Genomic DNA, 20,066 nt, shown 5'->3' with positions numbered 1-20,066 from the left:
TTTGAGGAGGAACCATATAGATTCACGTTTGCAACTTTGGACTGACATTGTAAGTGCAAAATTACCTATTAAAAGGTGTCAATTCATACCAAGGGCTTGGGCTTCTTTTTAAGTTTTCTTTTATCACAAAAGCAATTAAATGTACTTCAATCGAATGGCAGTAAAGTAAATAGCAAGCCAGTGAGTAAAAAGGTGAAGAACTAAGTCTGCATGTTCTCAAGAAAATTTGTCTTCAATCATATTTAATGATAGAAGACAAAACTGCCATTATAAAATGATATCCATTTTCTGTATTAAAACATAATCCATCTAGTTGATGTTAGTAAGTACTCATTTAATTTTTATTTAATGCATCAATGTTACCGAATTTTTATCAAATTTTGTTTATAGTAATGGTATCATTTTTTCTTTTCAATATTATTATAGTAATAATAATTACTAATTAAATATTTTAAAATATCACTTTTAGTTGCATTACTAAATACTTAATCAAGATTCTTTAAAAAATCCATGCTTCTTCAACCTCCATCTTGTTATGATTAAAGATGGGGTAATTTGACAACTTTTTTTATTTAATTTAATTACTTCCTTAGTGTTCATCATTCATAGAATATCCTCCCCATGTTGAAAGCCCCAAACTTTATGTCCCATCTTTGAAGCCAAATGCACTTAAACATGTGCCCTTTTTTTCCCTTTAATCTTTCATGCATTGTGCTCCATTTCAACGAGGAAAAAACACGGATGCTTTATTGACCAAACAGAACGTTACCAATCCACAAAGGTTTTCTTTAATGTAAATTATAACTGTTAATTGGACCATAGAACTAAAGTATTAAAGCCGCCCCTTTGGCTAAAAAAGCACAAGAGAGGGGATTTTATCTTTGTTGATTTTTCTTTTTAGAAATCTGTTCAGTTTTGTCACTTGAAAACGATGGTGTGAAGCTTTATGTTAGTTTAACCACTGGCATATGAGAAAAGAGCCTGGTGAAACCCAGGAGGCCCATACCCTACTTAATTTTTTTAGGGCTTCATTTTTTGTATTTGCAATCCAAATGATAAAAGATGAGTTTACTGTTGAAAATATAATATTTTAGTTCTTGCACCTTAATTTTGAATGATAACTAACATAGCATTAAATTTAAAAAAAAAAACTTAAACAACCATTTAATCTAATACTATCATTCTATCAACAACAAACAAACTAATGTGCAAAATCCAATGCGACTAAAATAAAATTTTATAGAGGGCTAAGCTTTGACCGACAAGTTTAGAAGCATAAAGTAAGATGGTCTGACATTACCTTTTTTTGGGCCAATGTAAGGATTGTCATCATTTCCTTGTACCGTAATAAACCTTGTTTGCAACTAGATGTAATCATGAGTAACGTTATTCGTTCCGGCCCCAAGACCTGCCTGAAAAATAAGAGGATTTGGGTAAAAATATAGGCACGAAATATAAGTTTTGGCAAAAAAAGAGGCTCGATGCCTTGGGTAAAATTTTTTTAGCCCAGGCCCAGCACGAATTATATATTAAGCTTAGCAATTTTTTCTCGGTTCAGGTTTAGACAAAATTTTAGACTCATATTTCGGACCGGACCCGAGCTTAGAAATGGGCCTAAAATTTTGTCTTGAACCGGCCCAACTCGGCTCATGATCACCTCTATTTGCAACGAGTAATGCTATTGATTATATTACCTTGCTGTTCAAGTCATTTGTTAATCTATTCTGTTCATAGCTGTTGAGCCACTGAGATCACTGATTCACATGTATAATTGCACAATCCCATGCCTCTCCAATAAAAAAAGGGACTTACACAACTTTCCTGCAAATACAAATTCCTAATGAACATGATTCCTTAGATCAGTTGAACTTGTTATGAAAAATATGGGTTTTTGGGTTATACTTTGTTCAAATATAACTATAAACCAGACTATCAGTTAATTTAAAGGAATATAAAAGAACCTGCATACTTAGTCTGTGACTCTGTTCATCCCAAACCCTGGTTTCTGCAAATGGGAAATTTGAAGCTGGTGAATTGTCACCTTCAGATGGAAACTCATTATTTAAGAAATGGTATATATAAATGTATAAAAAAAAAAGGTTACTTGAGAATAAAACCTGAAATTGATGAAGGAAAAGAGACATTTGGCTTGTAATTAGTTATCGGGTCACTACAATATCATATTCCCCATCTACTTTCCTTTTGCCCCTCACCAGCCCCCGGTCTTCAACAACCCCTCTTCTCCTCTGTTTCTTTCATACCACTTCTAATTTTGGATAACCCCTTTTCACCATTCTTTCACCCCAATTAATCATCACTTCCATGTTAGTTTTGCAGTGAAAACAAAGCCAACCTACTTTTCAAAACCCCAAAAGCATAAAAAGGAAATACTTCAATGGTTTTCCATGTGGTTTAATTTGGTTTTCTAGAATATTATTAGGTTGTCTTTAATGTAATTTAACGTAATGTCACTTCATGTTTGCCTAATCCTATATTGTTTCAACCTTCTTTAAATCAAACCCCATTTTCTCTGATTCTCTCACCAGTCAAAACATTGTTCTCCACGATTGCAAAAGCAAAAAAAAAAATGAAGAACAGTAACAGTAATACCAAGCTAATCCTCCTCCATCCTTATATCCAAAAACAAGGCAGCTCTAGCAGATTATGGCTTCTTGCCTTCATTTCCTTTTTCACTATTGCCTTCCTTTTAACTCTCATATACACCCGAGAGTCTGTTTCCGGTAGAACTACAGCAGCCGTAAGGACAACCGTGAGAGGCCCCGGCTCATCTGTGTCCGCCTTTGGTGGTGGTGGTGGTGCACTATTGCCCACCACCGTCATCAACACTCTTCTCCATTATGCTTCGAGATCCAACGACAGTTTCCACATGACATATGCGGAGCTGAAGCCGATCTCTGATGTCCTACGTAAATGTTCCTCCCCATGCAACTTCCTCGTTTTCGGTCTAACACAAGAAACCCTCCTGTGGAAAGCACTGAACCACAATGGCCGCACCGTTTTCATCGACGAAAACCGGTACTACGCGGCCTATTTCGAAGAGTTGCACCCCGAAATCGACGCTTACGACGTCCAATACACGACCAAGGCAAGCGAAACGAGAGAGCTCATAGCATCTGCTAAAGCACAGATCCGGAACGAATGTAGGCCGGTCCAAAACCTGCTGTTCTCAGATTGTAAGCTGGGAATCAATGACTTGCCGAACCATGTTTACGAAGTGGATTGGGACTTGATATTGATCGATGGGCCAAGAGGCGAAGGAGACGAAGGCCCTGGAAGGATGCAACCGATCTTCACGTCGGGGGTGCTTGCAAGAAGCAAGAAAGGGGGCAATCCCAAGACGCATATATTTGTTCATGATTATTATAGAGATGTGGAGAAGATGTCTGGGGATGAGTTTTTGTGCAAGGAAAACTTGGTGGAATTGAACGGAGTGCTAGCACATTTCGTGGTGGAAAGAATGGAAGAGAATAGCTACCAATACTGTCGCAACAAGAACATCAATACATCAAGGAAAGCTTCATCTTCATCTTAGTTCATGAATGTGATGATCATATATATATAACAGTCCCAAGCCAAGGTGTCAAAAATGGTATAAAGGGAGGTGAATACGGATTATTTATCATCATTTGGAAACATTTTATAGATGGATCTTTTCTTTGTTGGGGATGGTGTTCGTGCAAAAAATAATTTTGTATTTGGCAATGAAAATTGTAAGCTCATAGAATCAGAAGATCCAGAACTTACCAAAAAGAAAAAAAAGAGACTTTCATAATTAGGCTTTGTATATTGGTATAGTATGGCGATGATAAAAGGTGAAAAAAAGAACACCAGGATGGATAATGTACGATGAAAACTTACTATGAAAAATTATGGTTTGAAATTGTGAGAAGTTATGAGAGAAAATAAAATGTTTAAAAATATCCTGTTAAAAATTGAATTTTTTTAAAGTGTAACAAATATAATATAATATAATTAAAGTATAAATATAAGTTCATGCAACCGATGTAATTCAAATTAAAATTAATAAATTATCTTGTTGGTCATTCAACTTTTAAGTTGCTTTTATTTTGGTCACTCAAAATAAAATTTTTGTAATTTTGTCACTTAAGTTTTAGGTTGCTTTCATTTTAATCACCCAACTATTAAATACATTATGTTTATACTTTCGTTTTATTCACCCAACTTCTAGGTTTTTTCATTTTAGTCATCCAAAAACATTTTTTAAGTATTGATTGGAATAAAAACATTAAAGATTAAAGTAAAAAGTGGTATAAACTAAAATAATGTTTTAAAACCTGTCAAATTGTACTTACTTACCCCTTGCCAAAAGTTCTAAATTTTTTTCTTTTTCCAATACTGAAAATTTAAATTTCAAAACATCAAAATCAATTAATTTTTTTCAATATCAAAATTTAAATTTTAGTATTATATATATTTTTGTATGTGTATTTAAAATATTTCACATATGAACATAATGATATTTGAAATAACTAATTGAAATATTTCACTTATAGAATAGAAATATTTGAAATATCATACCCATAATGTAGATAAAAACAATGACATTTTAAATATTTTACATATAAAAATAATAATTATATTTGAAATAATTTTTCATTTTATAATATTAGAAATCACCATGCCCACAATACACATGGAGAAAATAAATATTTGACATATAAATATTATATATCAAAAATAAATCAAAAATTAGTTGATGTTTATATTATATATAAATGAGTTATTAATTTCAAATATTTTTAACAAAATGATATATGTAAAATATATATATTTATTATATAATTACATATTTATTATTTGATTTTATGAATAACAAAGTTATTAATTAAAAGATTAAAGAGATGAATTAAAATAAAAAATTGAAAACAATATATTTATTAATTAAAAATAAAAAAGCTTGAAACAACATAAAATAAAAATTACAAATATATATTTATTAATTAAAAATAAAAAATTTGAAACAACATGAAATAAAAAAATTTAATTTTGTGTGAGTGAGAGAGGAATCGAACTTAGGACTCAATAATAAAATTACTAGCATTTAATCATCTAATTAAAAGAATTTTTCTGCCATTAATTGTACAGAAAGTGCATGCGCTTTCATACTCTCTCTCAAAAAACGCCCTAGTTCCCTATATTTTAAGAAAAAACGACATATTTAGCCAATAAACTTTTTTTTATATGGCTAAATTAGCTCCTTTTTTTTAAAACATATTACGGCAATGTTTCTTGTTTTAATATATAGTTACTAATATATTTAATTAAGTGATCCGTAAATTCTTTTTTTTAATATAAGTTTAAGGGTGTAAAAGTCTTCAATTAAAAAAATAATTAAGTCCTTTTTACACTCAATTAAGTATTTAAACTTTTAAAATACATCAAAAAGCCCTAAAATTTAAAAAAAAAACAATTAAGCCCCTACTTTTTTTTGCACTCAATTGAATACTTGAATTGCTAAAATGTATCAAAAAGGTCCTCAAACTTTTTAAAAAAACACAATTAAACAATTGTTTTTTTCCACTCAATTGGGTATTTAACAGTTGACTGTTAAAGTTAATTGTCTCTAATTTTTTCAGTTAAAGCTACCGCGTGTCACAATCACGATGTGACACATGACAAAAAATTATAATAAATAAATATTATTAAATTTTATAAAAATTATTAAATTTTAATAAAAATATAAAATTGGAAATAAAATTAGAAAAATCATAAAAATATAAAAAGTGTAAAATTTTATAAAAATCATAAAATATTATAAAATATATAGAAATATAGAAAATAAATTTATAATTTTTTATAAGGTCAAAAGAAAATTATAAAAAATATATAAAAATTATTGTACCAAAAGAAGCATATTATAATTTTTCTATAATTTTTATTTTTTATCATTTCTCACTACATGTCACACTATGTTGCAACACGTGATGACTTCAACTGAAAAAAAAAACTGGCAGTTGTTAGCTTTAACGGTCAACTGTTAAAGTTAATGGCTAAATAGTCTTTTTTATGCATTTTATATTTTTTTATGATTTTTATAAAATTTTACAGTTTTTATATTTTTTACAATTTTTATATTTTTTATATTTTTTAATATTTTTATTAAAATTTAATAATTTTTATAATTTTTTGTCACATGCCACGCCGTGGTTGTGACACGGGATAGTTTTAACTGAAAAAATTGGGGGCAATTAACTTTAATGATCAACTATTAAAGTACCCAATTGAGTGCAAAAAAAAGGGGCTTAATTGCTTTTTTTGAAAAAATTTTGAGAGCTATTTTGATGCATTTTAACAGTTCAAGTACCCAGTTGAGTAAAAAAGAAAATAGTGACTTAATTATTTTTTCTGAAAAAGTTTAAAGGTTTTTTGATATATTTTAAAAGTTTAAATACCCAATTGAGTGAAAAATTAATTTTTTAAAAATTATGGCTTTTAGACCGAAAAGAATATATATGAACAGGTTATTGGCAGTACTAATAAATTATGTTTATAAAAGTATTATCATCATAGAATTTATATCTGGTATAGCAAATATAAAGTTGTATTTAATGTGATGTCACCTCATCTTTTAATAAGTTGTTGCAAAATATCTATATTTGATACCCAATGAATCCAACAAAGTTACCATATTATAAATTCATTGACATTTTTTTTGCCAAAATATTACTTAATTCATTAATAATATAGTACGATTAATATAGTAAATATAAGTTCATATTTATTTATTGATAATTAATTTCATTGATAGGTTGACTCTCTGTTTGAGAGTGAGTGTTCAATCGAATCGAATTGAATGAAAAAATTTTGAGTTGATGAATCATATTTTATCATCTTCATTTGATTTAAAATTTTCTGGAATTGAGTCGAGTGAGATGGAATTCGAATCGAATCAAACCTATTCGAATTAAATTAAAAGAATGACTTTGGGTCCTTTTAGCCATTGTCATATACCGTAATCAAATTTGTTATTAACTTTTATTCCCTCATAATTTATTTATTAATATTTTATATATGTGTTAGCTTATTTGTTTGCTTAATTACTTCAATTATCTTCTGATTTTTATCACAATCTATTTTAAAATTAAAAATATAAAAATTTGATTTTTTATTAAAAGTAAGGGTAGAGAATTAAAGCATGGCAATCGGTATGTAATTAATCTCCATTATCTTTCAATTAATCCATCTTTGTTATCTTTCAAGGCGCAGTTCGGCTCTTTTTTTTTACTTTTATAATATATTATATTATGTAATTTATAATAAAAATTAAATATATAATAAGATATAAGAGTGAGTATTTCGTATATTGATAGTGTATATTTTTATTTTATAAGTAATTTTCATTAACATGTATTTTTAATATATTTATTTTTAATATTTTATTATATCTCTATAGGATCTTGATCTTATTTGTAGAGTCTAAAAACTCTCTGATAGTGTACTAAATAAGTTTCCAATATTTAATATTGTAATGTAACATTAAAAACTGCTAAGTTGCCTATATATAAAATTGGCTTAACTTATAAATTAGTATTTAAACTATACTTTTTTTTCATTTTGGTACATAATTTTTTTTTGTCACAAGTAACATCTAAACTACTTTTTTTCCCAAGTTGGTACTTACATTAATCAAACCATTACGTCTATTTTTAGAAAAAGGCTAAACCCACAAAATTGGTACCTAAGTTATGTCATTTTTTTTCATTTTGGTACATATATATTTTCTTTTGTTACAAATGGTACCTAAACTATTTTTTTCCAAGTTGATACCTCTCTCGTTAGTCAAACCGTTAAGTTCATTTAAAAATAGATAACCAATAAAAAAGTGTCATGTAACAAAAAAGACAAAAAGTATTTTGTTCTTTATATTTTTTTTAAAATTATTTAAAAAACCGTAAAAATAAAAATTTTAAAAAAATTGAAATAATTGGTTGAACTGGTTCAACAATTTTTTAGCTTAGTTCAACTTATTTGTATTGAATTGTGAGTCAATCGGTTCAACTCCTATCTTTGGACCAATTTTCGGCCCAACCGGTTGATCCAATCTGATTCTAAAAATATTGGTTTTGTTTAGCGAAAGAACTTTTTCGATCCCATTAAGTTGAGCAAGTAGGCAGTAAAGTTTGAAAATAGAATTAATCGCCAATGTCTCGACCTCGAGGGGGCCAATTTTAAACTTTACTAACATGTCTGGACATTATGAAAAAGAAGAAAGAAAAAATGTAAAGGAAAATCAAAGACTTTTTGTAAAGTAGAAAATAAAAGATTAAAAAGTTAATTTTAAAAGTTTATATGACGTGACCGTCTATTATAGGTTGAAATTTTTTTAACGAAGATAATATTTTAGTGTATAATGAGTGAAAAAAATAGTTTAGGTACTAGAGACGGATCCTTATTTGTGCCTAGGTGTCCTTGCCCCCTACAAAATTTTGAATTTTTTTTATTTTTTTCTTGAAAATTTTAAAAAATTTTAGTTAGGCCCCTCAAATTTTTGAAATTTCTCATTAATCTCACAAAAAATTTAATTAGACCCTCAATTTTTTTTAAAAAATTCTCATTTAACTCCTAAACTTTTTGAAAATTTTACAGGCCCCCAAAACTTAGTCCCAAGATCCACCACTGTTTGGTATCACTTGTGATAAAAAAATAGTTTAAGTACCAACTTGAGAAAATTAGCATAAAACTGTTTAAGTACCAACTTGAAAAAATGAGTATTATTTAGCTACCAATTTGTGGGTTAAGCTTTTTTTTTTTTTAATAGACGTAGTAGTTTGACTAGTGATTTGAATAACAAGATACTAACTTGGAGAAAAAAGTAGTTTACTACTTGTGACAAAAAGTTTTCGTTGATGGAATTATTGAACTAACCCTATAAATTGGAAGCAGGGGATACGAAAAACTGAAGCAAAATATAACCAACGGTGTGCCTGACTTGCTGGAAGCTGTTGATGTAAGTAGCTAGTGTCACACAACATATATATATATATAATATGTTATAATTTAATTTAACTACAAACTGCAAATGCTTTTACGTTACAATTAATCTCTAATCCTTACTGTTTGTAATAACGTCATTTTTGAATCACAGTTCTATAAAGGAATAGAGAAGGGGAGTTACGGAAAGTTTGGTGAAGCCATGGCAGGATATAACCAATGGTAAGTTGATCAAATCCATCCTATCTATACATATGTTGGATGATATGAAATATGATGTGTATCTGCAGGCCAAAGGATCCACCAAACTTCAAAACGAGGATGGAAGAGTATTTCAGACTTGGCACAGGCATGCCACTGATTTTCTTTAATCTGCAAATAACGTACTTAATGATTAATTTAATTGGTTGTGGGTTGGTGTTCGGATGGTTAGATGTTTCCAGGAAAATAGGGGGAGGGATAAGTTCGGCATTGGGTGTATCGCGGGATGAATCCGAAGGCATTTTGGATGGTTCGTCTCAATGGTTACCCTGATCTAACCCTAGCTGATTACCAACACTCCCTACAAAATCAGATTGGCTGGTATAAATAAATTAATTATCTGTCTTGCGGGGAACTAATATCATCAGTGGGATTCACGCCGACTACGGTAAGCTTTCAGTTTTTTAATTTATTATTTAGAAGATTTCCTAATAAAATATTCTGTATATGCTTTTAACAGCATTGTTATCTTTGATTAATCAAGATGATGATATTACTGCACTTGAGGTACATATATATATATATATATATATATAATCCTTATTACCACCTTTATAATTGTAACTATATACAATTATGTTTTGAAGATAAAAAAACCTCATCAGGTGAGTGGATACCTGCTACTCCAATTGCCGGAACATTTGTTTGCAACATCGGTGACATGTTGAAGGTACTTCTTCTAATCAAATCAATTCAATTCAATTAACCCTTTTTTTACGAAGAGACGTGCATGTTGTTGTAGATATGGTCCAATGGCATATACGAGGCAACCCTGTACCGAGTAATAAACAATTTTCCAAAATATCGAGTCTCGGTGGGTTATTTTTATGAGGTAATTACAACTTTTGTTTTTGTTTTTGTTTTTAATTATTCGCTGATCAACAGAAATCAAGTCCAGGGAGATTTAGATGCGGTTGTGGAGCCACCGGAGATGTGGTGGAAAACAGATAAATGAGAGAGCTGTTTATGGAGAGCACTTGATAAACAAGCTCAAGACCAACTATGTTTTGTAGGATCCCATCCACTTCTTGCGTTTGTCCACAACTATATTCATCTTTTATTTACCTACTTCTTTGTTATCTTTTAGCACGTTTATCTATAGTATTAATCAAATTTATAATTGAGTTGATGTTACGAGTCAATTGAGTACCTATACTAAAAAACGTCTAATTCTTTAATATATGTTCTTATTTGATTTGATACATTGTAGTCAATTGCATAAACGAATTAGGTGAAGGTATGAAAAAAGAGGGATTAATAACCCTCGGTAAACAAGAGTCTACATAGCAGTTCCAATGCTACGCCTTGAACCACTCGACCATCTCTCCCACATAATTATTATGGCCGATACCCCGAGCGAATAGCGAGTTATTCATATTAGATTGTTCGATAGGTATGAACAATATCAAACTTAATTAGAAAAATTACAAAAATGACTCTTCGTATTTAAATTAAGTTATATCATTTGAGAATACCTTACTTTTTTTAATTTAAAAAAATAAAATATACATATTATGATATTTGAACCGATATCAATTACATTGGAAAAACTTTCTCAATCTTTTACTTTAATTTTATTATACACACTTTATTAACTCCATCAATTGTATATATTAATAATGTTGTTAATTAAGATGGTATCACAAATTAACTCGATACCAACTTAGGATTGATAATAACGTATGACAAATAATTGTATTTATTTATTTTTCTTAATCGATGTATTCATCTGCTTAAATTTCATTTTACTTATAATTTAATCATTTTTTATTTTTAACATCGTACATATTTCATGTGTTATCATTAATTAGTTTCAAACCATTAATTTCATTACTTATAATGTATTATTTTAAACTAATATCAGTATTTTAAATATGTAGTTTTCATATACATACGCTGTGATGCAATTTTTAATAACGCGAAAGTTTTAATTAATCATGCTTCCAAAGGTAAATTTTAAAAAAAATAGGCTTAAAAGAAAGTTTAATTATGAATTTCCATCTTTTTGCTTTATAAAAATTTAGAAGTTAAATCCTTTTTATTTATAAGAAATTGGTATTCATATTTTAATTTTTCTTTTGTGTTATTGGGTCATCATTAAATCGCGAATGAAGGCAAAAATGTTGTAGGGTGGGAGGAGTAACATATATTACTTATAAAAATGTTTTTATATTTTATTTTAATAATTAAAATTATTAAATTTTTAAAGCTTCAAGGGTAGCTTGCGATTTGGATAAGTAAATTTCTTTGTTATCCAAGCTTGATTTAAATCCAACGATAAAGAAATTGTATATAAAGATATTAAAGTTCTCATAATAAAATAAAATAATTTTAAATATCATAAATAAAGTTGTATATGTAAACCAAAATTGTAATATTAAAATAGACAATTATTTTATTTTATAAAAGAAAATTATAATGTTATGTGTGATGTTTTAATTAAGATATGTTTCTTATTTTATTAAAAAATTGAATATATCTTACGGGAGAAAAGTGTGACCGTAAGTTAAAAATATTATCAATTAACTTCTGCAGTCCATACCATAATATAAAGAGTGATTTTACCTCTACACACTATGGTCTCACCCATCCAATGCCTCCTTTAGCTGTTTTCCTCTCTTGGAAACCCTATTTCAAATGAACAAAATTATTTTTAAAATAAATGGTGTAAAGTAATTAATTTATAATGAAGAAAAATAATTTAATTTAAATATGTAAAACTTAAAAGAATAATGTATTTAAAATAATGACTGTAGCGACCTAAAAATTTTGGCGTAGGGCGCTAGTCGAAGTGATTATTGAAAATTTAAAAACAGTGTCTCGATTTTATTTGAAAAGGAGTCGCCACCGATCTTTTTTTTTTTAGGTGTGATCGGACACCTAATAAATTCTCTTTTTAGAAGAAAAAAATTATTTTTAAATTTTCCTAAAAAAGAGGTAATTTTAGGTCTACGTGAAAATCCAGAGAAAATTAGGGGTCGGGAGTCAGTTACGCGCGAGGAATGTATTAGCACCTTCACGACGCCCAAAATTGGTATCTCGTTAAATGCGCATTGTCTTCACTTTCAAAAATACGAGTTCAATTTAATATTTAATCGTGATCCGATTAAAACACGAGAATTTTTTTAAAAAACACGAGAATTTTGGACACAATTTTTTTTAAAAAACGAAAATTTATGAAACACGAGATTTTTTTGAAAACACGAAAATTTTCAAAACATCGAAATTTTTGAAAACACGAGGATTTTTTAAATACGAAAAATTTGAAAACAAGAAAATTTTTGAAATACGAAAATTTTAGAAACACGAAAATTTTTGAAACACAGAAGTTTTTAGAAAACACGAAAAATTTTGAAAATTGGAATTTTTTTGAAAACACGAGAATTTTTGAAAAACATGAAAATTTTTGCAACACGGAATTTTGAAAACACGAAAAATTTTCCGATTTTTTATTAAGCGTATCGTATTTAACACTAATCGATGATATTCACTCAACATAGCAATGAAATAAACGAATTAGTGTCAAATCGATTTGTTACCTTATTTTTGAAAACACGAAATTTTTTGAAGACACGAAAATTTGAAACCGAGGATTTTTTTGAAAATACAATTTTTTGAATATTTTTATTTTTAAAAGGGCGTATCGAGTTTAACGCAAACCGGTGATATTCACCCAACATAGCGATGAAATCAACGATTTTATGTTAAATCGATTCGTTGCCTTATTTATTAAAATTATTTAAAATAAAATAAAATAAAAATCAAATTAAATTAAAAATATAAATATAAAAATGCATAAAATGCATAAAATGCTAATAATATTAAAACGAAATAACATAAAAATACGAGCATTAAATTAAAAATGAAATAAACGAAATTACCGAAAAGCTCCCGAAACACGAGCTTCGTCGAACGGGTTGCACGAATTGAACCTCTTTTTTCTTTTTTCTTTTTTCTCTTTTTTCTTTTTTCTTTTTTTCCTTCTTTTTTCCTTCTCTTTTTCTTCTTTTTCTTTTCTTTTTTTTTTTCTCTGCTGGGCCAACCCGTTGGACCTGCTTCTGCTGGGCTGGTGCGTGCGGGCCTGGCCTGCTGGTGCTGGCCTGCTAGGCTGCGCTGGGCCTGGGCTTGGGCTGCTGCTGGTCTGCTAAGAAATGGCCTTCTCTTCTTTTTTTTTTGGGCTTGTTTCTTTTTTTTTGTTTTTGCTTTTTGCTTTTTGTTTTTGTTTTTGTTTTTGTTGTTTTTTTCTTGGGCTGCTGGGTCGGGTCATCAGTCGGTCGACCGGTTGGGTCGGTCAACCCGATTTTAAAAAGGATTTTTCTTTTTTTTCTTTCTTCTTCCTTCTTCTACCTTCTTCTTCTTCAAAGTCTAGCCTCCACTGTTGCTTGCTCATGGTCGATCACTTGCACGCGCCACGCAGTCTGCCATGCCGACTCCTCCTTCTTCTCCTTCCTCTTTTCTTTCTCTCTTCTTTTCTTTTTTGAAGCTTTTCTCTCTTTTTTGAATTTTTTATCATTCTTTAAATTTTGGGGTTAAAGCCCTTTATAGATGATTTTTGCTTCATTTTGCGGTGGTAGGTGGCTAGGGAGAGGAGGCCATGCCCTAGGCGGTGGGCCGGAAATCACGGGGTAGGTGTGCAAGTTGCTGCCAGAAGGACTAAACTGCAAACGCAGGAAAAGTCTTGGGGCGAAACATAATTTTGAGAAAGTTTAGAGGTCAAAATGTAATTTTAGAAAGTTTAGGGTTAAAATGTAATTTCAAAAGTTTATGGGTCAAAATGTAATTTCAAAAGTTTAGGGTCAAAATGCAATTTTTATTTTTTTGTATTTTTGATTTTTTTTAAAAAAACACAAAATCGAGCCGGACAAAATTCAGTGATTACAGCTGCCCCTCTTTGCTCATCGTTGTGAAACAGGGATAGAGCAAAGACTTAAAAGCACTGAATTTTGTTCGACTATCCAAAATTTTCTTTTTATTTGAAAAATAGAAATCGAAAATGCTTCGGCGTGTGACCCGAGGCTCAACTCACCTCTCACAATATGAGTTGATTTTTGAAATACAGAAATTGAAAAATACCTCGACGTGACTCAAGGCTCAACTCACCTCTCGCAATATGAGTTGATTTTTGAAAAACAAAAATTGAAAAATACCTCGACGTGACTCAAGGCTCAACTCACCTCTCGCAATAAGAGTTGATTTTTTTTTTGAAAATACAAAATTTAAAAGAAATACCTCAGCATGTGACCCGAGGCTCAACTCACCTCTTGCATTATGAGTTGATTTTTTGAAAAACAGAAATTTAAACGAAATACTTCGGCGTGACTCAAGGCTCAACTCACCTCTCGCAATATGAGTTGATTTTTTTTGAAAATACGAAATTTAAAAGAAATACCTCGGCATGTGACCCGAGGCTCAACTCACCTCTCGCATTATGAGTTGATTTTTTGAAAAACAGAAATTTAAATGAAATACCTCGGCATGTGTCCGAGGCTCAACTCACCTCTCGCATTATGAGTTGATTTTTGAAGAGCAGAAATTTAAAAGAAATACCTCGGCATGTGTCCGAGGCTCAACTCACCTCTCGCAATATGAGTTGATTGATTTTTTTTTTGAAAACAGAAATTTAAAAGAAATACCTCGGCATGGTCCGAGGCTCAACTCACCTCTCGCAATATGAGTTGATTTTTTTTTAAAATAGAAATTTAAAAGAAATACCTCGGCATGGTCCGAGGCTCAACTCACCTCTCGCAATATGAGTTGATTTTTTTTTAAACAACAGAAATTTAAAAGAAATACCTCAGCGTGCAACCCGAGGCTCAACTCACCTCTCGCAATATGAGTTGATTTTTTTGAAAAAACAGAAATTTAAAATACCTCAGCGTGCGACCCGAGGCTTAACTCACCTCTCGCAATATGAGTTGATTTTTGAAAAAAGCAGAAATTTAAAAAAATACCTCAGCGTGACCCGAGGCTCAACTCACCTCTGTATTATGAGTTGATTTTTTGGAAAAAGCAGAAATTTAAAAAAATACATCAACAGTGACCCGAGGCTCAACTCACCTCAGATTATGAGTTGATTTTTTAAAAAAGAAATTAAAAAATACCTCAGCGTGACCCGAGGCTCAACTCACCTCTGTATTATGAGTTGATTTTAAAAAAAAGACATAAATTAAAAATACCTCAGCGTGACCCAAGGCTCAACTCACCTCTGTATTATGAGTTGATTTTTTGAAAAAAGCAGAAATTTAAAAAAATACCTCAGCGTGACCCGAGGCTCAACTCACCTCTATATTATGAGTTGATTTTTTGAAAAAAAACAGAAATTTAAAAAATACCTCAGCGTGACCCGAGGCTCAACTCACCTCTGTATTATGAGTTGATTTTTGAAAAAGCGAAATTTAAAAAATACCTCAACAGTGACCCGAGGCTCAACTCACCTCTGTATTATGAGTTGATTTTTTTGAAAAAGCGAAATTAAAAAATACCTCAGCGTGACCCGAGGCTCAACTCACCTCTGTATTATGAGTTGATTTTTTGAAAAAGCAGAAATTTAAAAAAATACCTCAGCGTGACCCGAGGCTCAACTCACCTCTGTATTATGAGTTGATTTTTTGAAAAAGCAGAAATTAAAAAATACCTCAGCGTGACCCGAGGCTCAACTCACCTCTGTATTATGAGTTGATTTTTGAAAAAGGAAATTTTAAAAAAATACCTCAGTGGACCCGAGGCTCAACTCACCTCTGTATTATGAGTTGATTTTTTGAAAAAAGCGGAAATTTAAAAAATACCTCAGCGTGACCTGAGGCTCAACTCACCTCTGTATTATGAGTTGATTTTTGAAAAACAGAATTTTAAAAATATTTCTTGAAAGAAACAGGGTTTCAAAAAAACATCAGGTGAAACTAAAAGCCTTCTTCCTCATTGATTCTGTGCAGCTTTCTCCTAATATTCCCTGCTCTATTGGTATACCTGTATATGTCATGTATGATGTTATTATGATATGCACATGTTTGTCCTAAATGCTTTTGTGTCTACATGATCATGCAATGCACCGTGGGCTGTTTGTCACGTGCCCCACTTTTGTTTTTTGTGAGGGTCCGCATTCATTTCCTCAATTCTTGACTTTTCTCTCTAGTTTTGTACTCATCCTCAAGTTTGGTGAGTAACCCACATTTCTTCGTATATCACCCTCTTGCCCCCTGTTGAACCTTTTCTTACTTTAGGGTCCTTGTATTTATCAAGTTCTCATTCAGGTAATGCTCAACATTCTCTTTTTTTAAAGTATGTCATCTTACTATTTATCATTTAAATGAATCAAACACGAGATGCATACAAAAGACAAAGTAGGCATGAAAGAAATACCTCACATTCATTTTTTTTTTAAAAAGCAACAATCGAAGGAAATTGACAAGGAAAGTTTAACAAATAAATTGCCATAAAAAAAAAAAGAAAGCGAGTTCAATGGCCAGAAATGCTCTAGATATCCAATGCATGAACTTTCCACGTTTCTTCATCCTGGATCTTTTCGAGCACGGCTTCTTGTGTAGAAGATTTTGAGCTTCTGAGAATGCTTCAAATATTGTAACCTCGTCATTCGACTCCCCGTTCAAGCCAATTGGCTTCTTCAAGCCTGATACCACTTCATTAGGACGCCCTTTCGGGTTTTCATCCTAATCTTTTTTTGTTTATCAAGACGCCCTTTTCGGGTTTTCATCTTGATTTTTCTTTCTTTTTTCTTTTTTTTCCTTTTTTCTTGTTTTTTTTGTTGTTTTTTTTTTGTTTTTTTGTCTATTTTTTTTTTCAGGCATAATATTTGTTCACAGCATCTGAGTTCACTGGATTAGGTAATTCTTTCCCGTCCATCTCAGTGAGAATCAGAGCCCCTCCTGAGAATGCCCTTTTTACAACGTATGGCCCTTCCCAATTTGGTGACCATTTTCCTCGAAAGTCCTTCTGTATCAGGAGAATCTTTCTCAGTACGAGCTCTCCTTCGCGAAATTCTCTTGGCCGCACCTTTTTATCATGGGCCGTAATCATTCTCTTCTGGTACATCTGTCCATGACAAATTGCCTTCAAGCGTTTCCCTTCAATAAGGTTTAGCTGATCATATCGAGCTCGAACCCACTCTGATTCCTCTAACTGTGTCTCCATTAAGACGCCGCAGGATGGGATCTCTACTTGATAAAGCGTAACGGCTTCCATTCCATAGACCAGAGAAAAAGGAGTTGCCCCCGTAGACGTCCGTACCGAGGTGCGATATGCGTACAAGGCGAATGGTAGCTTCTCGTGTCAGTCTTTATATGTCTCAGTCATCTTCCCAATAATCCTCTTAATGTTCTTATTAGCCGCTTCTACTGCTCCGTTCATCTTCGGGCGATAGGGCGAAGAATTATGATGCTTTATCTGAAATTGCTCACATACTTTTTTTATCATCTTGTTGTTCAAATTTAGAGCATTATCTGAAATGATTCTTTCGGGCAGACCATATCGACATATGATCTCCTTTTTTAAGAACCTACAGACTGCAGCCTTGGTCACATTAGCAAACGAAGTGGCTTCTACCCATTTTGTGAAGTAGTCTATAACCACAAAGATGAATCGATGTCCATTGAAAGCTTTCGGGGAAATTGACCCTATAACATCCATGCCCCACATAGAAAAAGGCCACGGAGAAGTCATGACATGAAGGGGTGATGGAGCTGCATGAATTTTGTCGCCATAAATTTGACATTTGTGGCACTTTCGTGCGTAGCCAATGCAATCCCTTTCCATCGTCAGCCAATAATAATCAAGTTTCATAATCTGTCTGGCCATGGTGAAACCACTAGCATGCGTTCCACAAATTCCTTCATGAACCTCCTCAAGTATCTTTCCAGCTTCAACAGCGTCCACGCACCTCAGGAGCACTTGATCTTTTCCCCTTTTGTATATAATATCCCCGTCAAGAACAAATCCAATCGCTATTCTCCTGATTGTTCTTTTGTCATTCTCGTTTGCTTGCTCGGGGTACCTTTGACTCTTGATATACTCCAAGATATCATGGAACCATGGTCGTCCATCTGACTCCTCCTCAATACTAAAACAGTGTGCAGGGGTCTCGTATATACTCATTTGGATGGGCATTATCTCAGTTTCTCTGTTTGCCTTAAACATCAAAGCCAAGGTGGCTAGGGCATCAGCCAGTTGACTCTCCTCTCGTGGAAAGTAGTTAAAAGTTACTTTATAGAACTCCTTGATCAGCTCTGCAACGAGATCATGATATTTGACTAATTTTGGATCTCTCACTTCCCAATCTCCACGAATTTGATAAATGACTAATCTTGGAGTCCCGTGTACCTCTAAAATTTTGATTTTCCTCTTGATAGCTGCACGAAGTCCCGTGATGCAAGCCTCATATTCCGCTATATTATTTGTACAGAAGAAATTCAATCTGGTAGTAAGCGGGTAATGGTCCCCTTCAGGTGACACTAAGACTGCTCCTATCACATGCCCTAATGCATTTGATGCACCATCAAAGCTCATCTTCCATGACTTTCCTTTTGATGACTCGCCCTCTTTTTCTGAAATGCACATCAAATCTTCATCTGGGAACTCAAATCTCAAAGGCTCGTATTCCTCCGTTGTTTAACTTGCCAAGAAGTCAGCCATTGCGCTTCCTTTTATCGACTTTTGGCTCACATATACAATGTCATACTCAGTCAATAGGATCTGCCATCGGGCCATTCTCCCTAAGAGTGCAGGTGACTCCATCATGTACTTCATTGGGTCCAGCTTTGAAATTAACCATGTCGTGTGATACATCATGTATTGCCTGAGCCTTCGAACCGTCCAAATCAATGCACAACAAAACTTCTCAATTGAAGGGTACTTTGCCTCATATTCTGTGAACTTCTTGCTGAGGTAGTAAATTGCCTTCTCTCTTCTCCCTGACTCATCATGTTGCCCCAGTACGCAACCCATTGAATTCTCAAACACGGTCAGGTACAATATTAATGGTTTTCCAAGGGTCGGCGGTACTAGCACAGGAGGATTAGACAAATATCGTTTTATCTTATCGAAGGCCACTTGACACTCCTCGTTCCATTCTCCCAGGTTATGCTTTCGAAGGAGTCGAAAAATTGGATCACACTGATTCGTAAGTTGGGCAATGAATCGAGTATTGTAATTCAACCTTCCTAAAAATCCTCTGACTTCTTTTTGTGTGCGCGGGGGAGGCAATTCTTGTATAGCTTTTATCTTATCTGGATCAACCTCGATACCTCTTTCACTAACAATGAAACCTAGCAGTTTTCCTGAAGTAGTCCCAAACGTACATTTGGCCGGGTTTAGCTTCAATTGAAACTTTCTTAGCCTTTTGAACAGCTTCTTGAGATTTCCAACATGCTCTTTTTCTTCCCGAGATTTGGCAATCATATCATCGACGTAAACTTCTATTTCTTTGTGCATCATATCATAGAACAACGTCACCATTGCTCTCTGATATGTTACCCCAGCATTCTTTAATCCGAACGGCATTACTTTGTAGCAGAAGGTCCCCCATATTGTCACGAATGTGGTTTTCTCCATATCTTCGGGAGCCATCTTTATCTAATTATAACCTTACCGTCTTTCTTCGGTATCGGGACTATGTTAGCCACCCACTCTGGATATTTGGAGACTTGTAGAAAGCCAGCGTCAAATTGTTTCTTGACTTCTTCTTTTATCTTCAATAGCATTTCAGGTCTCATCCTTCTTAGCTTCTGTTGGACAGGTTTGCATTCTGGTTTTAGTGGGAGCTTATGGACCACAATATCTGTGTTCAACCCTGACATATCCTGATAAGACTAGGCAAACAC

General features: G+C 32.3%; 2 protein-coding genes, 1 long non-coding RNA gene and 1 pseudogene across 4 annotated transcripts; 2 read left to right on the top strand and 2 right to left on the bottom strand.

The window, feature by feature from the left end:
• Positions 1–1,163: 1,163 nt before the first annotated feature.
• On the bottom strand, positions 1,164–2,041 carry LOC105801539 (uncharacterized). 2 transcript variants are annotated; one of them, XR_008190845.1, is made up of 3 exons: positions 1,962–2,041; positions 1,695–1,821; positions 1,164–1,412 (listed from the first exon to the last, which is right to left on the bottom strand). It is a non-coding gene; the product is annotated as an uncharacterized LOC105801539 (long non-coding RNA). The 2 variants fall into 2 exon arrangements; XR_001135979.2 differs by having other exon boundaries at positions 1,970–2,040.
• Positions 2,042–2,422: 381 nt separating this feature from the next.
• On the top strand, positions 2,423–3,910 carry LOC105803949 (protein IRX15-LIKE). The gene has a single exon (XM_012636407.2). The coding sequence runs from the start codon at positions 2,588–2,590 to the stop codon at positions 3,551–3,553; it is 966 nt and encodes a 321-aa protein (XP_012491861.1). The 5' UTR covers positions 2,423–2,587; the 3' UTR covers positions 3,554–3,910.
• Positions 3,911–8,331: 4,421 nt separating this feature from the next.
• Positions 8,332–10,247, top strand: LOC105801070 (probable 2-oxoglutarate-dependent dioxygenase At3g50210; annotated as a pseudogene).
• A 7,273-nt stretch (positions 10,248–17,520) lies between these two features.
• Positions 17,521–19,644, bottom strand: LOC128034804 (uncharacterized). The gene is made up of 3 exons (XM_052623644.1): positions 18,861–19,644; positions 18,054–18,791; positions 17,521–17,789 (listed from the first exon to the last, which is right to left on the bottom strand). The coding sequence occupies exons 1-3, from the start codon at positions 19,642–19,644 to the stop codon at positions 17,521–17,523; spliced, it is 1,791 nt and encodes a 596-aa protein (XP_052479604.1).
• Between the last annotated feature and the right edge of the window lie 422 nt (positions 19,645–20,066).

The sequence above is a fragment of the Gossypium raimondii genome, chromosome 11 (assembly GCF_025698545.1).
Source record: "Gossypium raimondii isolate GPD5lz chromosome 11, ASM2569854v1, whole genome shotgun sequence".
Taxonomy (NCBI): domain Eukaryota; kingdom Viridiplantae; phylum Streptophyta; class Magnoliopsida; order Malvales; family Malvaceae; genus Gossypium; species Gossypium raimondii.
Note: the sequence above shows the minus strand (reverse complement) of the source record. Positions and strands in the feature narration are given on the sequence as shown.

Bases quoted from the DNA above. Each gene is read 5' to 3' on its own strand.
- LOC105803949 (XM_012636407.2), top strand. From the start codon at position 2,588: ATGAAGAACAGTAACAGTAATACCAAGCTAATCCTCCTCCATCCTTAT.
- LOC128034804 (XM_052623644.1), bottom strand. From the start codon at position 19,644: ATGATTGCCAAATCTCGGGAAGAAAAAGAGCATGTTGGAAATCTCAAG. The intron at 18,792-18,860 runs GTTAAACAACGG...TGTGCATTTCAG, and splicing joins AATGGCTGACTTCTTGGCAA to AAAAAGAGGGCGAGTCATCA. The intron at 17,790-18,053 runs GTTTCACCATGG...CAAAATGGGTAG, and splicing joins TTGTGGAACGCATGCTAGTG to AAGCCACTTCGTTTGCTAAT.